The following is a 21,763-nucleotide window of genomic DNA, read 5'->3' as shown; positions in this document are numbered from 1 at the left end:
CAAGCCGCTGTTGTCTCTGACGCCCGCTGGAATGACATCAATTCCTGGGCAATTACTGGGGAGAAGTGTTGTCTTATGAGTGGGCACCATGTGCTTCAATGAAACGCTCCGCCAGGTCCTAAAGCCACCGCTGGCGCCCGTAGCCAATAAACGAGCGACATTAAGCTGCCAGAAACGAATGAAGCACAACTTCCGGTTTCTGCTTTCAAAATAAAGCTCCACATGGCCTGCATAATGCACTTTTGAAAATGTTTGCGCAATAAGTTTAAAATGAATAATGTATTTAACGTGCATAGGCTAAAATAAGTTATTAGTATTGTATATTTTCTCTCATTTGACTTATCAGAGGCTATTTTCCTATGATTGAGCACAACGGTTCATGCTTGATTTTAGAAATAGTGGTTCAAAATCATGACTTAAAGTCTAGGCCTGCTTTTTCCACAGCTTTTACAGCCAACAGGAGCTATCATTTAGGTCCTTCAATCAGAAATGTCAGAGATACGCTAGTTCAAGCTTCTCAAATGTTCAGGTTTGCTGCTTTTCTTTGTTTCGCGTTGTTGCAAATTGCATATCTGAACATGATATATTTTTGGACTGATTCTGAGTCTTGCGAGTGGTTTCTCCAAAAAGCCAAGTAAGCGACTGCAGGATCATTTGGCTCAGTCACAGATAGGGTTTTGCACGAATGTCTACGATCTTACAGAAGCTTGATTTAACCTATGTGGTTTTGAACAAACGACGCATTGTGAATTTAGTATTTTATTTTGAAGGCGAGACTTGTTATCTTTTGTTCTCCCTTCCTCAGCTTGACCCAAGGGGCTTGATAGGCGCACGCACTGTGGCAGCCCACAGTGTACATTTGAATTATATACACTCACTCACAGATGTCATTATAGGTTCATGTTGTCAGAGGCAGTTGAAGGCAGCATTTTGTGCCAAATAAAAAAAAAATCACACTTGCAAATCCAGCTGAATATCTTGGCTCCAAGCAGTAAGCGCTTGGATCCTCAAAAATTGGACAGTCTGTTCTGTGTTTGCAGAACAAACACCAGCATCAGGCATATTCATGAGAATCCCACCAGGCTACTCAAGACTCGGCTCGTCAGGGCACTGAAACATCACTGCACATGCACCCACATATGGCTCGACTCTGTAAGGCTCCTCAGTGTGTGCACTCTGCACTGCACCACATGGCCATCCACTTCAGAGGAGAGCGCAGGCAGATGTCCACATGCAGGTCGGTTTCCTGAAAGCTCTTTCTGCCACAACGGGAGAAAATTAAAGCACGGCCTTTCAGGTATAGTACGCTCCCAGCATGAAGGCTTCAGGTAAAATCACAGCAGCGCATCCAATTTCCGCCTCGCCCCATTTGAAATATAGGAACTATAGGGTGCAGTCAAGTGTCATGATGCTCGCGCTCCTCCATTTTTCAAAACTCCTCCTTCAGGATCAAATATGAATGGAAATAAAAGAACACTGCGGAGCACTTCTCTGCATGCTGATTTCACTGGAACTCAACACTCGGCTATGGGATGCTACAAAGAGCTGATCTTTTCCTCTTTTTAAGAAGCAGGGGAAGCTTGGAGGAAGATGATAAGGTGCAGAGGGGAGCGGGCAGTAAAATAGGACTTTCTGTTCGAGTGCTGGGACAGATAGTGCTCAATAATAAATCCCCAGCTTCATGGAAGTTACTCCATCTAACCTCTGCTGCTCTGATGCAGTGTGGGGGGAAAAAACAAGGCTACACAAGTGACTGGAGACGAATTTTATTGTCACATTTGGAAGAAAATTAAGCAAGATATGTGAACACAACTCATATATAAAATAAATATAAAATAGATAAAGAAATCAACATTGCATAGAGAAACCTGATGCTGACACACAGTAAGCAGCAGCTATGGTTCACAGTTACTCATTTTAGAAATTAGGAAATGATTATGGTCCATGAACTCGTGCTGTTATTGATAATCTCCCACCATCCAAATACACACGTGCACTGATATGAAATAAGCTTTACGGGAACAGCCTGCAGTGATCAGGCGTCTTCTCCGAGACGCCGGTGCAAATTTAGATGGATGGAAACAGCTGGACTGTGAAATTTAACGGCTAATGAGTGAAACAACGATTAAGACGGATGAAAAGAGCATCCTCTCTGTTCCGAAAGTAAATAAACACACACACGTCTCGCTTTTGATTCATGCCCGGCTCCGTCGGGTTGCGCAGCAGCGCCCTGAGCCTGTTCACTTTGGATCAAGACGCACGAGTCTAAATCTGCAGCGGCAGGCCCCAGTCCGCCATGAGACCGGGACAAAAGCTCCATTCAAATCAGCCCTGTCCATTAACAGGGCATTTCCAGTGAGGAGAGGTCACATTCCTCCATCTCACCAGCTAATGGCTGGCACTGAATGATGCAGGGCCCACTTCAGGCTTCAGCCCGCTCATTGGTTGTATAATGAGGATGGCGGCTGAAGACCGTCCCGGGTGATTCTGTGAAGCATAATGACTGATTCTGTCTTGTATCGCCGCTTCACATCACATGAGATCATGTGAAAGTGGCTGCGTGACGTTACTCTGCATCCCATTACATGAAGTGTTCTGGAGAGGAAGGCGGTTTGCAATCAAGTGAAAACAAGATAACGCTGACGCACAGCATACATTATTGGTTCAGATGTTACATCAAAGGGTGTCAGTCGGTGTGTTTACAAGGCTCAGTGTGATATTTGATGACAGTCAGTACACCCACTCTGGCCATCTTGGTTTGTGACTGCGTAGACCTGCAGCTGAATCCCACAGATAAGCATCTGTTTTTCTCCAACGACAAATCTATGGCTCTTTCAAAGCTCCAGAAGGTCATTCAACGTTGTCCTGCAGGCATTTCTGGAATCTTTAAGGACTCTTCTGCCGCAAGTGCATCAAATATATTCAGTCCACTGCATGGAAAAAAGCATTCTAAGCAAACGTGCACATATCTGCCTGCTGCACTACACATTAACAAGACTGCAGAAGTTTTATTATCATGTATGTCTTTGTTAAAGTCATGTGGTGTCATACAAAAGGAGCAAGGACTCATGTTGGATTAGGAATTACGGTGGAGTGGGAAACAGATTAAATGTCTTTTTTTGTTATGCAATAGAATATTCTCTTTTTTTTTATCCAGGCGGGCAGAAGAGTCTTTGAAGGTTCCAGAAAAACCTTCAAAACAGCGGTGAGTGATGTTAAATGACCTTCAGGGTTTCTGAAAGCTCGCCACAGATTTGTCTTTCAGAAAAACAGATGTTAAACTCGGTAACTCAAATGTAACGCTAATAAACGGGAGAAGAAATCAGGGGATGTATCGCAACCTACGCTGATACTGTACAACCCCTGATTCCAAAAAAAGGTGGGATGCTGTGTAAAACGTTAATAAAACAGAATGTGATCATGTGCTGATCCTTTTTCGACAAGAAAACAGCACAAAGACATCATATTAATGTCTGACCTCATCAACTTCATTGATTTTTGCAAATATCTGCTTATTTTGAATTTGATGCAGCAACAAACAAGTTGGGACAGGAGCAACAAAAGTCTGGGAAAGTCGTGAAATGCTCCAAAAACACCTGTTTGGATCATTCCACAGGTAAACAGGTTGATTGGTAACAGGTGACAGTATCATGATTGGGAATGAAAGGAGCATCCTGGAAAGGCTAAGTCGCTCACAAGCAGGGGTTCATGTTCAGCGCTGCTAAAGAGCAAAGATCACTTCATCAGTCTTTTATGCAGCTACGGGCTTCATCAGGTCATCATCTTCATCAGCTGTCAGTCATTCAGCTGTTGCTCCTTTGAAGAATCTGATCCAACAGTCTCTGCAAGAAAGAAAACAAAAAGACTCAGATTAGTGAAGGTCTTCTGACAGAACGAGGGCTGCAGATCATCTGTCCAGCCTCCTCCAGCCTCACATGGGAACCAAACAGCCCTGTGCAAACACAGGAGCGAAGCTCTGCCCCTGCTGTCCTCTCACCCACACTGTTCAGGTTTCCAGCTCCCCTCTCTGGACCTGCCGGGGCTCTGGCCTCGGCCCTCGTCTCCACGTTATCTGCCACGGCAGCAGTGCGGGTGGAGCAGCTGTGTGTGGGCACCCACACTGTCTGCGGCTCTGCTGAATGGTGGCACTGCACTGTAGCTCTCTCTGCCACTGAAGGGCCTTTTGTTTCCCGAGGAACACAGGCCTCATACACTCAGCACAATGAGCCTGTTCACAGTTTCTCCGCGTAATGAGGGAACCAGTGTGGGGCGCAGTGTGGACGAGCCCGACCAAAATTCCTCAAATCAAACTCTTTCTGTAAAGGGCGATAATTATTTATTATGCAGCAAAAAGAACTAATTAAATGCCCCTGAAGCTGAGGTTTTTTTTCCCCCCAGCATTTCTAATCAAACTCATGGGGGACCTGCAAGGAAAGAGCAAAAGTTTGGCAACAGCGACCTCTGGTGGGATAATAAACTCATTGTTCTGAGCGCAAAGACATTCTTTTTTTAATGCAGCTGCAGCTCAGCATAGTCCAAAACAGCTGTTTTTCCTGTAAATGTCTGTTTGAAGTGAATCTTGTGCAACAGCACAAAAATTAAAGTTCAGCTCGCAGAGGGAACATAGTGAAATATTCTATTATAATTATTATAATCATGCTCTAGAAGATTTAAGTAAAAAAACAAACATTTAGAAAGCCGCTGATTAATGTGCTGTATGAAATATGCAATTTTGACCGAGGCAAGCACAGTTAATCAGAGTGTAATCATACGCCGTGCATCCCACCCACCCCCTTGTTTTTGTGCCTCTGAGGTTTTTGCATAAACATCCTTTAACCTCATTGGTCCCATTCAGCGCCGTCTTGTCAGTTAACCGCAACGGAGTCGGTGGGAGATTTGAAGGAATCCTTTTCAGCAGAGAGAGAAAAAGGCGCATTATTACTACAGCTCTTTAGTGTCGGCCATTAACGCAAAATGTTTTCACCCTTTGCGAGGTTTAATTGAGCTTGTAGGAGAAAGGTGTGTTATTACTTGCTCAATTGCGTGTGGGTCATAAACACAATTAATGTTCTGTTCAGAGTCTCAGGCAAGTGCTTGTTAACACTGTGGCGAGCTGTTTTGAGGTCATTTGATTTATTTTTTATATTTTCAGGGATTTGGTGATTCAGTGCATCATTTCTGCGTATATATTTATTTAGAGCAGCTTCAGGGAGATCAGAATTGGCAAGTTTGGTTCTTAAATATTAAGAGATGTCCACTGGAACATAGGGATCAGTCTGTTTGCTCTAATATAAGATGGATCTTGTTCTATTTACCATATTAACCCCTTGATATACAGTTTCTTCTCCCTTTCGTGGCATTAAGGTGTGAATATCATCTCACTCCACCGTCTCTCGTTGTCACACACTGTACTCTACATCAGGTTGATATATGAAACTTTTTATGGCTCCATTATTTGGAAATAGTGTCTTTTGCATGATTCTAAACATTATACAAAATGAATCCTGCAAACTTGGTATTTTTTGCAAACTTTGGGATTTTCACAAGACATAAAAATAGAAAGATGTGGGTTTGAGTTCTGTTTGAGTGCAGGTCAGCGAGGTTTTTCTGAGTTTTGATTACCTTTTTGAACAGCTCGACCCGCTGCCTGTTGCTCAAACACACCTCCCTCTTCTTCTCTTCCTCTTTTTTCCCCTTCGCCTCTGCAGGCGTACTGCAACAAAAACATCACGTTGATGATCGACTTTTTTTTTATTGTTGGCAGAGTTGCTGGTAAAGAAAAAAAAGACAGTTTAGGGTTGATTTTTTTAAAAAACAGCAGCAAAACATATGTATCCTTTATCCAAAAACAGCATTTACCAACTAAAATCCAGTTACCTGCAATCCTATATAGATATAAAAAGCCTTTTTAAAGTTAAATTTGTGTATTTTCTAATCTTAAGATACAGTTGTTTACTTTAAATGAACCTCTGCTTACAATGTCAACTATATTCAACACTGTTCTGTGTGGAATGATCTACCCTCAATCTACATGGATCTGCCAGGAAGGACAATAAACAAGTTAGGCGATTAGAGCGAAAGTCTTGTTAGAGAAACAAGAACTGTAGATTTAGCATGGATATGCCACAGATAGCGGCCCGGCCTTCACACGTGAAAGCAACGCAGGAGATAAGGACAAAATAGGGGAGAGGCGTCCGACGTGGCGCCACAGCACAGACTCACCGCTTAGATCTGAGCTGCATCTCGTTCCCAGCAACGGCTCTATCTCTGGGTTTGAAAAGGTTATCTGGAAACACGGGCACACACACACACACACGCACACACACACACACGCACAATGCTGATTGAGTCAAAGGCTCAAAAGCACAGCAGTGAATCACTCTAGCATTTCCTGGTATTTGAAGAGCTGAAAGCCTCCTCGCTTACAACGTCCAGAAAGAGCAGACCAGTTTATTTTAAATAAATAAAGAGCTCCACCTTCTCTACTGGCTCTTTTATGAAGCATAATTTTATTTGCCCACCATCACAAACAGTCTTGCATTGATGGACGCTGATGAAAACATCAAAGAAGTGTAATGTAATTTTTAATAAAAACTCTCTGCACTGCTCTACATCTGTCACTTTCCCAGCTGTCACTGACCCACTGCCGCACGTTTCCCTTGCGGCCAGTAGAGGGCAGAGAGAGCTACAAAAACCTCAGTCACGAATCCTTAAATTCTTTATTGTTTACTGCGAAGCCTGGCACTCTGAATGGAAATCTCATCAGACAGAACACTGCATCAAGAGCTTAATGACATCTGAAGGACATGGGAATATTTCCACTGAAATGCAATGCTGGCAATCATTCTGAAACCTTGTTATTCAATAGAGGAGCACTTGCATAATATATACACCATAAAGCCATCTCTTACCTCAAGTACCTTTTATTGTATTTAGTCACAGCTTAGCCCAGTGTGCCAATTCTCTCTATCTCTCTCTCCTTCCTGCTGTTTGTCTTTACAGTTGGCCTAAAAATAGTTACGATATATCAGGCTGAAAATGTCCTTTTTTAGCATATTTCAGATATTGGCCCCTTATGTGATCCATCCCGAATATAATATATATTCTTTGTACACTTTATTCATGTTATTGTACTTATTCGTTTAGCTTTTCCTTACTTTCCTTAAATCTTAACGTGGCTGTGGTGGTGCTAACTTAGTATTCTGGGTTTCAGTAGAGGATTTTAGTGGATTTAGCAGCCCTTCAAGCAAAACATAAACATGAATATATTTTATGATTGAGCAAAATGTTGCTTATCAGCAGCTTAAATGCAAAAAAATATTGGTATAAGCCTTGAAAAACAACACATATTGGCTAAAAACCACCCTCCTTGCTGTTTGTTCTGTGTCTGTATATGTGTGATTGGTCATGGGGCAAGCGGCCACTGCAGCTGCAAGGGGACAATGTGCAGCACAGTGCATGAGGGAGGTGAGGGTGGCTGCTGGCACGGTACCGTTGAGAGAGGTAGACCGGGCACTGCGGGCTCTCCTCTGCCGGAGAGCAGCGCCCGACTGAGGGTTTACCGAGGCCGCCAGCTGCCTCCTCTCCCGCGTCCTTCGCTCCAGCTCTCGCAGCCTGCCCTGGGAACGGCTGATGAAGTCTGGCCTGGACCTCTGCAGCGCCTCCTGCCAAGAACCAGAAACATATTGCTCTTTTGACAAAACATTTAAATCCAACCCTCCATTTCCAGCTCCAGCCACTCCAGAATATAGCCCCAGGGCATCCTATGGAAAACTCCAATGTCAGTGTAAACGTGTCTTTGCCTTTTGCTGACTCTGAAGTGCGTTTGAGTGTTTGCCAGCCTGAGGGTGGAAAATCCTTGACGGGGGTTAAGATAAACCTGAGGGGTCAGATGATTAACAACATTTGGATTTTAAAAGAAAAACGTTGTTTTCAGCTTCTAAAAGGAAAATTAAGCACTTCAATAATGTAGCATCACTCTTTAGTTAAACTGATTGCAACACACAAACATACTGTGTGCAGCAAATACAGCACGCATTGTTGCATTAAGACTCTTCATTGTAAAATTAGCTAAAAACCCTCTGAACTCACCTGGAGAGAGAAAGCTTCAGGTGGCCTCTCAGGATCAGGACTCAGCGGGACGAATGCAGCAGGAGGCGGGGCGCGCCGCTGGACCGTGCTCGGACCTGGATGTGGATTCAGACGTTTCCCCTCATCTGTCACCACCAAGGCAGAGAAAATCAAAGTGCTTGCATTTCGTTTACGCCTGGCTGGGCTTCACATGCCTGAGCGCGATGCACGGTGGCCCAGTAGCCCCGCGGGCCTGCCACACTACCCCTCCCTGTGTCTGTATTGATTCGATCGAAGACGTAGCCCCGAAAAGAAAGCGTCGAGCTTGCAGCATTTTCAGTTAATTGTAACAAAGATCAATGTTTTGTAGGGTGAGAAGTTATGATTACATATCAGGGGAAGAGAGAGGTAATAATACCGGTGTTTCCCTGGGGCGATGCAGTGGGGTCCCTCTCAGATTTGCCATTTGGTGATTTATTCTTACTTAGTTGGCTTTGGAGTTTGATATTTGCGATGATGGCAGCAGCATTGAGGGCAACCACTTCCTCTGGAGACTGATGCGAGTGGGGATCTGAAATGCAAGCATATAAAGCATGAGTAAAACATACCAGTGAATGCAAATTCATAACGTCCTGCCTCATCCGGAGGTTGGCAAAATCAACTCTTTGCAGCCTCAACACTCAAAACTCATGACTTGAGCAACGTCCCTCCCTTTTTGCCTCTCTTCCAGTCGAGTGAGTCTTCATATCGCCTCGGAAGAGGTAAGTTTCATCTGAGTGTACTTCAGTGTATCAAACATTGAATTTAAATCACGTTGCCTCGGGCCTCGGATGACACTTAATGAATGCGATTAAAGAATAATTAATAATTTCACGCAGAGAAACAACGTCATGAATAAAGGAACACACTTGCTCAGCGGAAAAGTCCCTCCTCACATCGCTGATTCACCTGAATGTGCAGCATTCCTGAGCAATCACTTCAGCCGTTTCACGCAATCAAAGGGCGATTTGAGTCAGTCTTAGCCACAAAAATCCCAATGTCAGAGCGGTAAACGGTAAATAAGACGGCAGCATTCAAGCCTTTCATGGCCATCTTACAAATTTCATGATTTATCTAAAGCATTGAAAGAAACTGCATCTTCAGTTCATTTAAAAAAACTTGTGATGTGACATTTAGTGACATACACTCATCCCCTATCTTTCCAGGAGTTAGATGAGAAGATGGGCGCCACTTTAATACTATTATATAAGCTATAGCCAGGAGATGATTAGCTTAGCCTAGCATACAGACTGGAAGGATAAGGAAACAGCCCCCCGGTGCCTATGAAGTTAATTAATTAACACGTTTAATTGTCTGTGCATGAGGGAGGATCCAGGTAGCTACTGCGAGGATATAACATGAGCTGTGCAGGTGCTGGGAGGAGGCTTTTTTCAACCTTTAGACAGAGCTAGGCTAGCTGTTTCCCTGTTTCCAGTCTTTATGCTAAGCTAAGACAACATCTTCTTATTGTGTCCTCATAATCTCATCTAACTCTTGGTAAGAGAGCAAATGAGTGCATTTACCAAAATGTCAAACCCAGCTCATTAATTTTAAGCACATTAATCAAAACCACGACCAACGAGTCTAAACCTGAAAGTCAATAGGCGACTTTGTGAGACTGGATTTGGCCAATGAGTCAACAGAATGTGACTGTGTGATTGGATCTATCTGCATTGTAGGATCTGCATGCCAAAACAGAGAACAGAGAAAAGCAGGGGCAGGGAAAGATTATACCTGCGAAGAGGTGCGTGGGAAAATGAAAGTAGGTGAAAATGAGAAAGCGCGTGCATTTGCCAACGGGCCTCCGCAACTAGATGGTGCTATCTGACAATGGCGCAGATATCTGGCACGGGTGTCAAGGCAGCAGATGAGGGAAGCGTCTCAGCACAGTCTAATTATGCCTATCAATAAGACATCAGTGGTGAAAGACGATATCAAACCAGGGAGTTCAGCCCCAGAACGCTGAAGTGTGTGTAAAAAACTTCAAGCTAGAACACACAAATGGCACAGAGGAAGTGTATATTTAGACTTCGCCATCCTTTGAAAGTGGAGATCAGAGACAAAGGGAGGCTGTGTGCTGACAAGAAGGCTGTCAGAGTGGGACAGAGAAACCTACCCGGGGCCTTGATGAGAGTTAGACTGGGGGACACTCTCCTCTCTGGCGGCAGTCTTTCTTTCTTGCCTCTATTTGGCTCAAGGGTGTCTGCCACTTTCTGACCCGCTTCTTCCCCCGCTGGTGGAGGGCTGATGAAGCTCCTGTCGGGGTTCGCAGGGTTGATATCGGTCTCTCGTGGAAGCCCAAAGCTCCATTTCCTGGCAACCGTTTGTGTCGCATTTTCCTTGCTTGGCTCGGTGTGTCCAAACATATTGCCATAGCAGCTCAGTGGTCTGTCCGGCCTGTCCGATCTCCGTCCAGCTGCTCTCAGAGGAACCTCTGAGGGAGCCGGTGCTGCTATAGCGGGAGGGGTGCTCACAATGAGACTCAGCGTGGACCTGTGTAGTGTTCCACCATTTTTCTCTGCATCTGAAGTGGATTTATGTGGTGCTACAGCAGAGTTTGGCCTGTTTGTGGAATCCAGATGGCGGTATGAAGGTGCTGCATTGTGTTGTGAATGGTTCCCCTGACTCCACATGCTGTTTTCCTTGTACACTCCCTCTGTGTAGCTGTGCCTGTACTCCGGGTGCCTCGTCCCAGATCCCTCTTTGGCTGGACTGTAGCTCTCCCTGTGCTCTGTCACTTTGATTATGGTAGCCTTTCTTCTGTGCACCACTGTGTCCAAAGCATGGCTATCTGGTGGGGTCCCAACCCTTTTTGTGCTCAGGACTGGGCTGGACATCATCCTTTGCTCTGTCACTTTGACTATCGTGGCCTTCCTCTGGACTGTGACCTGCCTGGAGTTTGGGTCCATAGACCGGAGGCCTGGCGGCGGAGAAGGGGATTCACTGGACTGTGAGGAGTGGCCGCGGGTGGCGGAGCCAGGCAAACTGGCCGATCTGCTCACTTTCCTGGAGGAGATGGTGATGGAGGAGAAGCCAGCTTTGTTCTGAGGGACGATTGTAGTCACAGCAGAACTTGTCTGTATGTGTGAGGCCTGTGAGTGGCTGTTTGTTGTGCTCAGCGGGGTTGTTGCCCTTATAGGCTGAGCACTGCCCGTCCTATGCAGAGGAGTGTATGACTTGTATGTCTCTGTGTTGTTTGTGCCTTGCAGCTGAGTGTGTGGTTTGCAGGGATCAGCAGAAGTTGTTCGGTGTGCGACATGCTTGAGGGGCTCTATACTGGTTGTTTTCGTCAGAGAGGAATTCCTGTTGGGGTCTGAGCCGGTCCCTGTGGAGAACTCATTGGACTGACTGCCTCCAGGGAAAGCTGACACCCTGCTGGTGCTCCAGCCTCTCCTCAGAGCTTGCCAGCCCACAGGTCTGTCCCCTTCGTTAGCCGAAAAGCTTCGTTTTTCTGGCACCTACAGTGTGTGGATTAAAGAGACTCCATGTGATAAATATCATTAATTATGCATGGAAACCCCATCCCACCCTCCTGTTGCTGCTAATGTCTCTTGGTAAATGTTTTGTCATTAATCAACACAATGAAACATATGCTGTACCTTCATCTTGCCAATTTGAGCTGCAGTTTTCAAGTGGCAAATTGAGAAAATGAAACATAACACTGTATTGACAATATGACGTCTCTCTAATACTGCATTTCAACAGCAGGTCAGCTGTCTTGTCTTTCTTCAAGGCTTTGCTGTTTGTTCTTTAGTCAGATGACTCTCCCCATGCTTGACACAGTCAATGCCCCAGTAGCAATGGAAGCAGCAGCAGGCCAGCACACAGCGTGACTTATCCCTCACAGAATCACAATGAGACCCTATCCTCAATAGAAACCGAGAGGCAAAAAAAGCAACAGAAAAGAAAAAAAAAAGATTGTTAGATAGAGGATTCTGATGGCGTTTATGGAGCACGGAGAAGTGCTGATACGTCCGTGTTGCCTGCAGGTTTATGATGTGAAATACCTCCCTGATCCCTCATTTATCAATGCTGCATAAAACATGGCGGCCATAACTTCTAAACAAAGTATGAGATTTTGACATCTTTATTTGTGTTGGCTGTCAACAAAATGCTACTCACCAAAGAGAGTAAGCCGTGAAGAAAATAGCAGCGCAGTGGCAAATCATCCAATTATTTATCTCGTTTGTAGATACTCAATGTCGTCCAATTGGTATGTTTCTCAAATTATGGTCAGTTTCATAGATACACAAATCCACAAGGCAAGTGATGTCCTTAACTACGGGCCACCTTTTATTGTTGTACTTTGCACCTTGTAAACTTAATTTTTGCTATTACTTGTTGTTTGTAAACTTGATGTTTGCTATTACTCATTGTTTGTAAACAGAATGTTTGTAAATATAATGTTTGCTTTTACTTGTTGTTTGTAAACTTGTTGTTTGTAATTATTTATTGTTTGTAAACATAATGTTTGTAAACTTGCTGTTTGCTATTACTTGTTGTTTGTAAACCATAATGTTTGTAAACTTGATGTCTGTAAGTTTGATGTGTGCTATTACTTGTGTTGAAACTTCTTTGGAAAATTGATGTTTGCTATTACTTGTTGTTTGTAAAGTTGTTATTTGTAAATTTTTTGTTAGCAGGTGCTTGTTGTTTGTAATCATGTTTGTAAACCTGAGGTTTACATACTTGATGTTTAATATTACCTGTTGTTTGCAAACTTATTCAGAAACTTGATGTTTGCTTTTATTCATTTCTAAACATAATGTTTGTAAACTTGTTCTTAACTTGATGTTCGTTACTGCTGGTTGTTTGTGAACATGATGTTTATGAACTTTATGTTCGACGAGTTTGTCATCTGAAAAATGTCCAAGCACACACAGAGAGAGCACACAGGCACTGACATCTGTGATGATAATGGTCCATAAAACAAAGAGCTCTGACATCAGCCACTTGCCTTAGTGTTGATCATAGACAGACTGTTCTGCATTCAGCCGAGGCATTGTTTACAGACACTTTGACCTGCTGTAATTTCCAATTAAGCCACTCTTTCAAGTTCCGTCGAGTATATTTTCTTTTCAGAACTTAAATTCCACAAAGTTTGTCATCTCTGATCCCTCGGACTGCTCCATCATAAACGAGTGGGGGATGACTTGTTCACTGGCATTGCTTCATGTAAATGAGACTCTGTCATCACACTAATGAGGGGTCAGAATGTGCTGGAGTCAAAGGTATCCAGGAGGCAAGCGAGATGAATCTAAATTGAGTAGAAATGAAAAATAATAACTTTCATCTGTTGTATGTGCGTGCAGTTAAAATGTTTTGTTGGTAGGAGTGAATTTAGACCTTTTTCAACACAGTGTTGATAAATGGGGCCTTTGGTTTGTCCAAATTTGTGAGAAACCCACCAAGTCAACATTGAAACACATCTATCATCCTTAGAAATTGAAGGCATGAGCCTAAGCATCAGAAAGCATAATACAAGACTTATATACATATGATGCACTCCCCAGCACACAGACCTACTGATATCCATCATAATATTCTACTGTTGCAGTGTTATCTCCTGGTTTAGCCTGAGCTCAATGTAAAATTAAAAGAAACAATCGTAGCAGAGGTGTTGTCAGGTACCTGTTTAGTAATGGGAGAGTCTTGATCAGGTGTCCGCCACGTCCTCACGCCCAAAGTGCTCAGACTGGTACGACTTCTCTCCACCTCTTCATCTATGTATCAGGGCAAAACAAATAATCCACTGTCACATTTCTCACAAGCCCTCCTCTCCCTCTCTTTCTCTCTCTCTCTCTCTCTCTCTCTCTCTCTCTCACACACACACACACACCAAGTCAGGCGCTCCCCTGACTGCATGGCAATGTTGACACTGTCAATAATTGACGTTGGCACAGTAAAGTGAATCTAGCACCACCTCGGAGCCACTTCTCTGCTTCCTCAGGAGACATAGCAACTTGACTGGTCTGCCTCTCAGCCCTGACTGATACTCTATTGCCCCCCTCACCGCCTGCCTGGGCTGCATTTACACCTGCTGCTGTTACCATGGCGACTGGCTCTCACTTTGGGATAACCCTTGAATGCTGTGTGGATAATTCGTGGCGTTTTTTTTTCTTTTGAAGGGAGGGAAAAAAAACCAGACAAGGTGAAAATTGCACCACTTTGCAAATGTGATTACAGCCGAAAAACAAAAAATGTGTCTTTAGGCGTGTCATAAAGGACTCGAGTCTTTCTGACACAATGCTCCACCTGCAGCTATCGCTATATGTCCCATTTATTTCTCTATAAAGGGCCACACACCAACTCGTGCCACCCCTGAAATGAGTTTCTCTCATTAGCTCCACTAGCTGAGCTCAAATAACCTTTTTTTTTTCCTGAATCCACAGCCGACCTTAATATCCCAGAGGAAAATAAAGAAGCAAGGCCATATGGCAAATACCCTCTAAAGTCCCCACCCTCCCAATTTATTCCTCATCCTCATGAGTTTTATCTAAGTGTGAGCAGGGTGGAAATTGGCCAGCCTGTCTAAACATGGAGGCCCTTGGAGCACCAGATCCTATTTTATTATAATTTGCTCATTAACATCAAGCCATTTTTTAGTTTGTTAAATGCGACTTTTATGGAGGGACAGGGCACTAAGTGTCTGCAATGAGACCTCGAGTCTGATTAAAACTACTTCTGCTCGGGTTGTCAGCAACAACCAGAAAGAGAGGAAGAGGAAGGGGGAAAAAAAGGATGAGAAAGAGGTGGGATAATTTGCTATCTGGAGTGTAACTGAGTCAATTCTTGTTAGAATAATTGTGGTTTGAATTCCTGATTTTTTTTCATTTGGTTTCAGATGTGGAATTATGGATTCGAATGAACTGACAGCCAAGCAAAAGCATCCAGCATAAAAAACAAGACATATTTGGACGCAGCCGTGCATAAAGATTTTTGTTTCTTGTTGATCATCTTCGTGCAACTCATTGTTGGGATTTCAGCCGTGGCCAATTTGTGCACATGCACCTACAATTTATTATTATTCACTGTGAAGTAACTAGGAATATGAATATTTATGGCCCATTTGATTGACTAGCAAGAGATTTATAAGTTATCTAAGAGCATCACTGGAAATGCAATGTGCCAAATGCAGGACCACAAGTTGATTTTTCTTCACTATGCTTATACAGCATATGGCTCATAAGGATTGGTAAATAAATAACAATAGTCTAACATGATTATACTTTTCATTATGTCAGCACAGGCTGTGAATGTAGCTTTTAACCAACAGCGTATATGATGTTAATATGGTTTATGGTTCATAAAGCACCTGCATTTTCTATCAAAGTTCCTTGCTGCCACGGATGGATTGCTTTGATTTCTGCAAGCAGCCTGAGCCTTGCCAGGATAATCTATGTATAAACAAGGACAAGGTTGAAAGATCAAACCTCAGATCAAACCCAGAGAGTGTGGGGCTGCCATGTTCGGAGATTAACTGGGCTCCTGCTCCAATCAGCCTGCATCTCTCCTTATCTTTCCGCCTCCCACATCTTTTTTTCAGCACCTTTTCGAGCCTAATAGCGCCTATTTCCTTTACCTGCAATCCTGCCATGTAAAGCGGTAGCAGTTGTACTTGAAATTGACTTTGCTTTCGGGGGTGTTGTTTAAAGTGATCATCCAGTCAGTCAGTGTGGAGCGTTTGAAAGAGGACAGGGGCGAGACTGCTGCAAGAAACTGATTAGAGGCAGGTAAACTGTGTGGCAAGTCAGCCCTGAAATAAGCTGTTGTTCCCCCTCTGGCTAACCCGGCCTCTATAGTTACCCTGTGGCCGTATTTGTTCTAGCACTGATCAGGCAAAACATCAATTGAAACAGAGCCTTTGTGTGTTTTAGCGATTATTTTTGTGCAAGAGTTACTTCATGTTTTAAGTTTGGTTTCTTCTATTGCTTTAAGGTAGAGCTCTTACATAATGAGCACACTAGCATCTCTGTGCATTTGTTGGAAATAAGGGGATATGTTTTAATATAGTCACCTGAAAACTGAGCTGTTATGTGGCTTTACAACAGCTGTGTTGTTGTAAAGCGGTAGGCCTGGAGAAAGTATTTTATGTAAGTACATACCCTGGTGTCTGTTGGCTGTTGCTGGATTCTTCTGAAACGTTGGCGTGATGGGTTGTTTCAATTTCACCTGCGGAAAAAAGCCCATTAGAAGACGATTTTCACCAAAAAAACTACCATTGGATTGGTATTACCTTGTTAAAAAAGTTTTTCCTTTGGTAGAAAATTTTACATTTACTACTTTTAAAAGAATAGTCTGACATTTTGAGAAACACTTATTCTCTTTCTGGAAGCTAGAGGTAAAGATCGATATCACTCTAATGCTTGTATGGTAGATATGAAGCTAATGCTAACACCAGCAGTCGGTTGGCTTAGCCTCTCCCAAACACTTAAAAATGAAGGAAAAGGCTTGCCTGCTTCTGTCCAAAGATAACAAAACATACCAACATCAATAAAACGTACTAATTAACGCTTGTTTTTTAAACCCTTATGAAAATCTAAATGTAAAAAAAAAAATAAACTAGCTGTTTCCCCTTGTTTCCAATCTTTGTGCTAAGCTACGCTAACTGAAAGCTCAATATTTACAGCGTAGCCATGAGAGTCGTATCGATCTCTTCATCTAACTCTGGCAAAGAAAGCAATAACTGTATTTCCCCACAATTTCTACTAAGCCATTCCTTTAAGCAAATCTCTAAGAACTGGGGCCAACTTTTGACTTAAAGGACTGTCTGTAGGATTTAGTAGCATCTAGCGCTGAGGTTGCAGATTAGAACCAAATTAATAGGTTTAGGGTTAGGGGGTTAAGGTTAAGCCTAACCCTAATGCTCCTTTGTATGCAGGAGAACCTACAATGGCTGCACAACCAGTGCAAATACAAAAAGCAGTTTCCAGAGGTAGTATTTAGTTTGTCCACTCTGGGTTACTGTAGAAACATGGCAGAGCAACATGGGAGACGACAACCTGCTACCTCTGTAGATATAAAGAGCTCATTCTAAGGTAACCAAAACAATTCTTATTTTCAGGTGATTATACACTAATGAACACTAATGAAAATATTATATTCCATGTCTGCCAATAGACACACTGGTCCTTTAAACTACTGTGATAAAAATCACAAAAATCTGAATATTGACTTCACACAGTAATTTTTTTCCGGTGAAGAGTCACAAGGGAAGGGATGTGCTTTGTGCATCAGTTCAGTCAAATCTCTGGTGCAGCACAGCAACTTATCGACTCTGAAGTCACATTATCAGTTCACTAGGACTGTAGATTGACTTGCATCCTTTCAGGGCACAGAGCTCTATATCTGCCGCCGCAGCTCCAAATGAGTCGTAAACCTTTCGAGAATGCGTCGAGTTCCTGCAGAGTAAGCTGTTTTCAAAGGATGCCGGAGCTCTGCCTTCTCCCTGGGTAACTGAGACTTGACTACAAATGGCTCTCTGTGGCACTGTGTGTGTTTTAGTCTGCCTTGCCGTGGCGCCACGCACCATCACCTCCATTACACGGCACTTTACCTTCAGACTTGCAGAGCTCACACTGTCTAACTAACATGTAAGAATCACAATCACACGGCCTGAGAGGATGTCAGTGCCAAATCCATCCGGCTAAATCAGTCAAGCGTCTTTGCAAAGGCCTGTTTTAAAAGGTTGATACCCTAAAGAGTAGAATCTAAAGCTGTTCTGAGGTTTGTCTGAGACAAGAATTCTCAGTGCTCCAAAGTAAGTGTTAGAAGGCCTGAAACTGCCAAAACGAACAAGGTTGCTTACTTTCTAGAGGTTGAAGAATTCCAGAAAATGCTCTGTTAGAAAACTTTGTGAATGTATGCTTAAGGTTTCGTTGGGTGTTGTGAGTGTTTTACCTGGCCACCAGTGTGGTCCAAAAACTGGCTTTGGTTGCAGGCATCAGCCACCATCACTCTTCTCTGAATGGGCAGCCACCCAATTTTCACTGGAGCAAGATAACTGAGTTGAGCTTCTTCCTTGCTGGGGGCCTGCGTGATATGAGCTCTCTCCCAGCTTCCCCTGCGCTCTGGAGGAGAAAAAAAACCCGTCTGGAGGGACTCCTGGCTGCCCAGTGAACTCTCACACAGGCTGGGACTCCCACATGAAGACGAACCCCTGCTGAAGGAGGGGATGCCCGGCTGTCTCCTGGCATGTGGCTCTTTGTGGAGAGCAGGCGTGGATGTTGTCCGATCACTGAGCGCTGCATCGTGAGCTGGGGCTCTGAGAAAGTCGCTCTGCATCCTCTGCAGGTGCTCCAGCCAGCCGTCCAGCTGGCCTCCTTCAATGGCACTCTGGGGCCGAGGTGCACGCTGGGGGCGAGAGACATGGGGCAAAACCTCCCCCTCTGCTATTAAGCTCTCCCAGTAGGACTCATCTCCTGATCTCCTCCAAGCCGGAGCCCTTCGCAGGTGGGCAGCTGGCCTGCGGAGAGTCATCCCTCTGGAGCTCAGGTAACCACTCACAGCTCTCGAGTTTCAGCCCTCGATAAAGGCCCTTCACAGTGGAGGTATTAATGAGAATCCCCCGGCTCAACTGGACTTCTTACTGCGAGGCATGCCAGAAATGCACTGCCTGAAATGAGTGGCTACAAGAATGCTGGAGGTCATCTTTGTTGCAGTTCTGTTATGAGAAGGTAGTTAAGAAACAGAAATAAGAGCAAATTATTGTAAATCATAAGACACACTTCAATTTCCTGCTTTCATTACACCACTCCACAGTGCTGCTGAAACTCTTACTTACCCGCTGCCGACAAACCATCCTTTTTCACTTGCTTCCAACTCTCCTCAGTCCTCAGTACTTAGGAAGTGAACACTCTCTGTCTTGATATAAACTAGGTGCTACTGGGTACTGTCTCCAGGCAGGCATATAGCAATGTGAGGGATGCTTTGGTGAACAAAAGAGTTACTGAGCACAAGGGCTGAACATCCAATACAGCGAGGGAGCTGGAAAGAGACAGAGGGGTGGGCGGGCTTAAAGGAAAAAACAAACACTTGTTGGTGCAACCCTTGACGTAACAAGATGCCCATTTAAACAAAGAGCATCATTAACGTTCAGCATTTAAATTACGAAACTGTCTAATCTTGAGGTTTATGCAATGTTTAAAAGAGGGAATCAAACTCGCTGACATTCAGGCGTCCTTACAAATGATAGAGCATCACTAATGAGCAGATTATCCACGTTATTCCATGAGTCACTTACTGCTTCAGAAATCCTCTGTAAGATTCCCCCCCTGTTTCTGCTCTTGCCTGTGATCTCGTGGTTGGTGGCTGATGATGAGGCATCGCTGCCCTCCAGCCTCTATCCGAGCCATGTGACTTTTGCAAGACTGTCTTAAAAATGGGCCAGTGTCCTCTTGGATAAGTAAGTGTGACCCACATGATGTCCCACAATGCATGAGTGAAGGGTATTTACAAGACAGAAGAAACTTGCCTCTAGCCGGAGGCAAGATTCCACTTCAGATTTTTATTTGGAAGCAGTTAAACACAGATCTGCAAAGATACTAACTTCTTCCAAAAACGAACTGGCAGTTGCTTTGATGTTTAATGAATTTCCGTGTTTCTCAGTGGATTAACAGTCCCCAGATTTCCTTTTAAGTAACATCAGTCCCACTTGGTGCAATAATATTTTCCAAAAGTCTTTCAAAGACAGAGATAAGACAGATATCTTAAATATCAATTGCTGTGACCTGTTTTAAGACACCTTATCAAGCTGAGAAAGTACATGCAGAAGGAATATGCAAGTAAAGCAATTTGCATCTTTTTGTCTGCTCTGCCTGGGAGATAACATCAAAACAAATCAAAAACCCTACTGAGTAAAGGCAGATTTTAACAAGAGTCAAAAGAGGCTGTTCCTTGTGTATGAGAATAAGTTGGAAAGCAGTAGCGCCCTCTGCTGGCATTGCTCCAACATGACAAGTGGTGAAAGGGAAAGTGTAAGAGGGCATGGGGTCACAGGTTTTGACAGACTCTCTCAAAGATGGAACACAACTGCAGGATGCAGAAACATCTCTGCAGACAAGATGAATAAAGATGAGCGGTTTCAAATGCGTGCACCAGGTGCATCCTTCTGAAGCCTTTTATTTAGCACCTGCAGCTCTGAGGAACAACCCTTATTAGCCAGACACATCACTGCTCAGACTCACAGGCTCACTTAGGCTCTTATAGCCTCAATATTAAGCACAAAGAAGGAAGTAAACGGATGTAGACTGCATGAATTCTTAGTATGGGGTTGTACCAATTAGGGGAACAAGCTATGTGCATGTGTGTTTTAATGTGGAGTAACACCATATTTTACAGGACACGGTTTAAAGTGAACAGTATGTGGGTAATTAGTGTGGTCATTACAACTTATTTATCTCAAGCTGAGTGAAGCAGAAATGATTATGCCTTTACAAAAAAACAAAAATCAGTTTTATTCAAATTGTACTTTATGCCCTCCCACCTTCCTTTTAATCATTCAGACTTACCCATATGCTGTCTCCTCCACATCTGCAGTGCTATCAGAATTTGTACAGCTTATTCATTAATTTTATATATCATTATCAAAAAATAAATCTTATACTTTGTTAGGGGGATTACTGTATTTTGTCTGTTTTATGTTTTATGTGTCTTTTTGCAAGTTATTCTATATTATGAAGTCAGAAGCAGCTTTATTGGCCAAGTGGACCCCATGTGTACACATATAAATTGTAATTTATAGATATACAGCTGAAAACAAGGACAACAAAGCTGATCCAAGATAGCTAAAGGTGAAAATAGAAATAAAACTTTACATACATTATAAATAAGTAGGTGTAAATCAGTGTATTTATAGACCATATATGTATATATACAGAGCAACAGTGCATGAAAAATTGAAGTGTTTCATGTAAATTCTAAACAAATAGGCTACAAATAGAGCAAATCAATAAATACTTGAGTGGGTAAAGTACTAGATTACTTTATATATATGAAGTGGGTGCATCTATATATAGTACAAACAAAAAAAGATTTAAAAATGGATGCTTTTTTTCCAAGATTAACAGTTTTCGTGAGATAGCTCTAAAAGTGATGGAGGCACAAAACATATAAGAGCACGAACTCTCCTCCGTGACAGATTTCGCTTTATTGATCACCGGCAGAGGTCACATTTGTGATAAGCGGCTGACGCACAGCCGCTCGGTGCGAACAGCAGTGGAAGTTTCGCAGGACGCCTGCAGGGTGAAAAAGTTGTGATCCCTTCCTCCCCCTTGCGGAGCGTCCTGTCACTGGTGGAAAATGGCTGCTCGGAGCAGCTCCCCAAAGCTCAGAGAAAACTGAGAAAACAAGAAAAAGAAAGTCTGCATTTGTACCAAGAGGTCTCATCTGGACCCTCTCGAACAGGCTCAAGGACAACTCGGGGAAGCCTCGACACTGAGAATGTCTCGCTGGGTGCCCACCAAAAAGGAAAAGTATGGTGTTGGTACGTACAGGAAAACTTGCATGCTCCATCGTTAGCTCGTCCTAGCTCTCCGCTCTCAGATTGCACAAGTTTGGGAAGGATTGTGATTAGAAAGCGGGCGGCGGTGTTGTTTCTCGTGTGGCTCTGTTGCGGGCTTTTATTTGCTTAAACTGCGGGAATCTCTTGTCGGGT

The 21,763-nt window shown here is 43.5% G+C and overlaps 2 protein-coding genes across 2 annotated transcripts in view; one reads left to right on the top strand and one right to left on the bottom strand.

Annotated features, from left to right (window-relative positions):
- Positions 1–3,564: 3,564 nt before the first annotated feature.
- Positions 3,565–18,588, bottom strand: c21h10orf90 (chromosome 21 C10orf90 homolog). The gene is made up of 10 exons (XM_041963369.1): positions 18,010–18,588; positions 16,215–16,281; positions 13,741–13,832; positions 10,226–11,567; positions 8,489–8,641; positions 8,092–8,216; positions 7,493–7,664; positions 6,223–6,286; positions 5,623–5,713; positions 3,565–3,842 (listed from the first exon to the last, which is right to left on the bottom strand). The coding sequence occupies exons 1-10, from the start codon at positions 18,586–18,588 to the stop codon at positions 3,804–3,806; spliced, it is 2,724 nt and encodes a 907-aa protein (XP_041819303.1). The 3' UTR covers positions 3,565–3,803.
- A 2,819-nt stretch (positions 18,589–21,407) lies between these two features.
- Positions 21,408–21,763, top strand: part of dock1 (dedicator of cytokinesis 1) — a 179,198-nt gene continuing 178,842 nt past the window's right edge. Inside the window, exon 1 of the mRNA XM_041963484.1 lies at positions 21,408–21,592. Within this exon, the coding sequence (XP_041819418.1) occupies positions 21,550–21,592 (43 nt within the window). The 5' untranslated portion in view covers positions 21,408–21,549. The remainder of the gene's footprint in view (positions 21,593–21,763) is intronic.

This window comes from Chelmon rostratus, chromosome 21 (assembly GCF_017976325.1).
Source record: "Chelmon rostratus isolate fCheRos1 chromosome 21, fCheRos1.pri, whole genome shotgun sequence".
NCBI lineage: Eukaryota > Metazoa > Chordata > Actinopteri > Chaetodontiformes > Chaetodontidae > Chelmon > Chelmon rostratus.
Note: the sequence above shows the minus strand (reverse complement) of the source record. Positions and strands in the feature narration are given on the sequence as shown.

What these genes read in the sequence shown, in the direction of transcription:
- c21h10orf90 (XM_041963369.1), bottom strand. Translation starts at nt 18,588, where the DNA reads ATGACTCTCCGCAGGCCAGCTGCCCACCTGCGAAGGGCTCCGGCTTGG. An exon ending in ACTCTCCCATTACTAAACAG is followed by an intron (nt 11,568 to 13,740) that starts GTACCTGACAAC and finishes CACACACTGTAG; the next exon opens with GTGCCAGAAAAACGAAGCTT. An exon ending in CCGGTCTACCTCTCTCAACG is followed by an intron (nt 6,287 to 7,492) that starts GTACCGTGCCAG and finishes CCGTGTTTCCAG; the next exon opens with ATAACCTTTTCAAACCCAGA.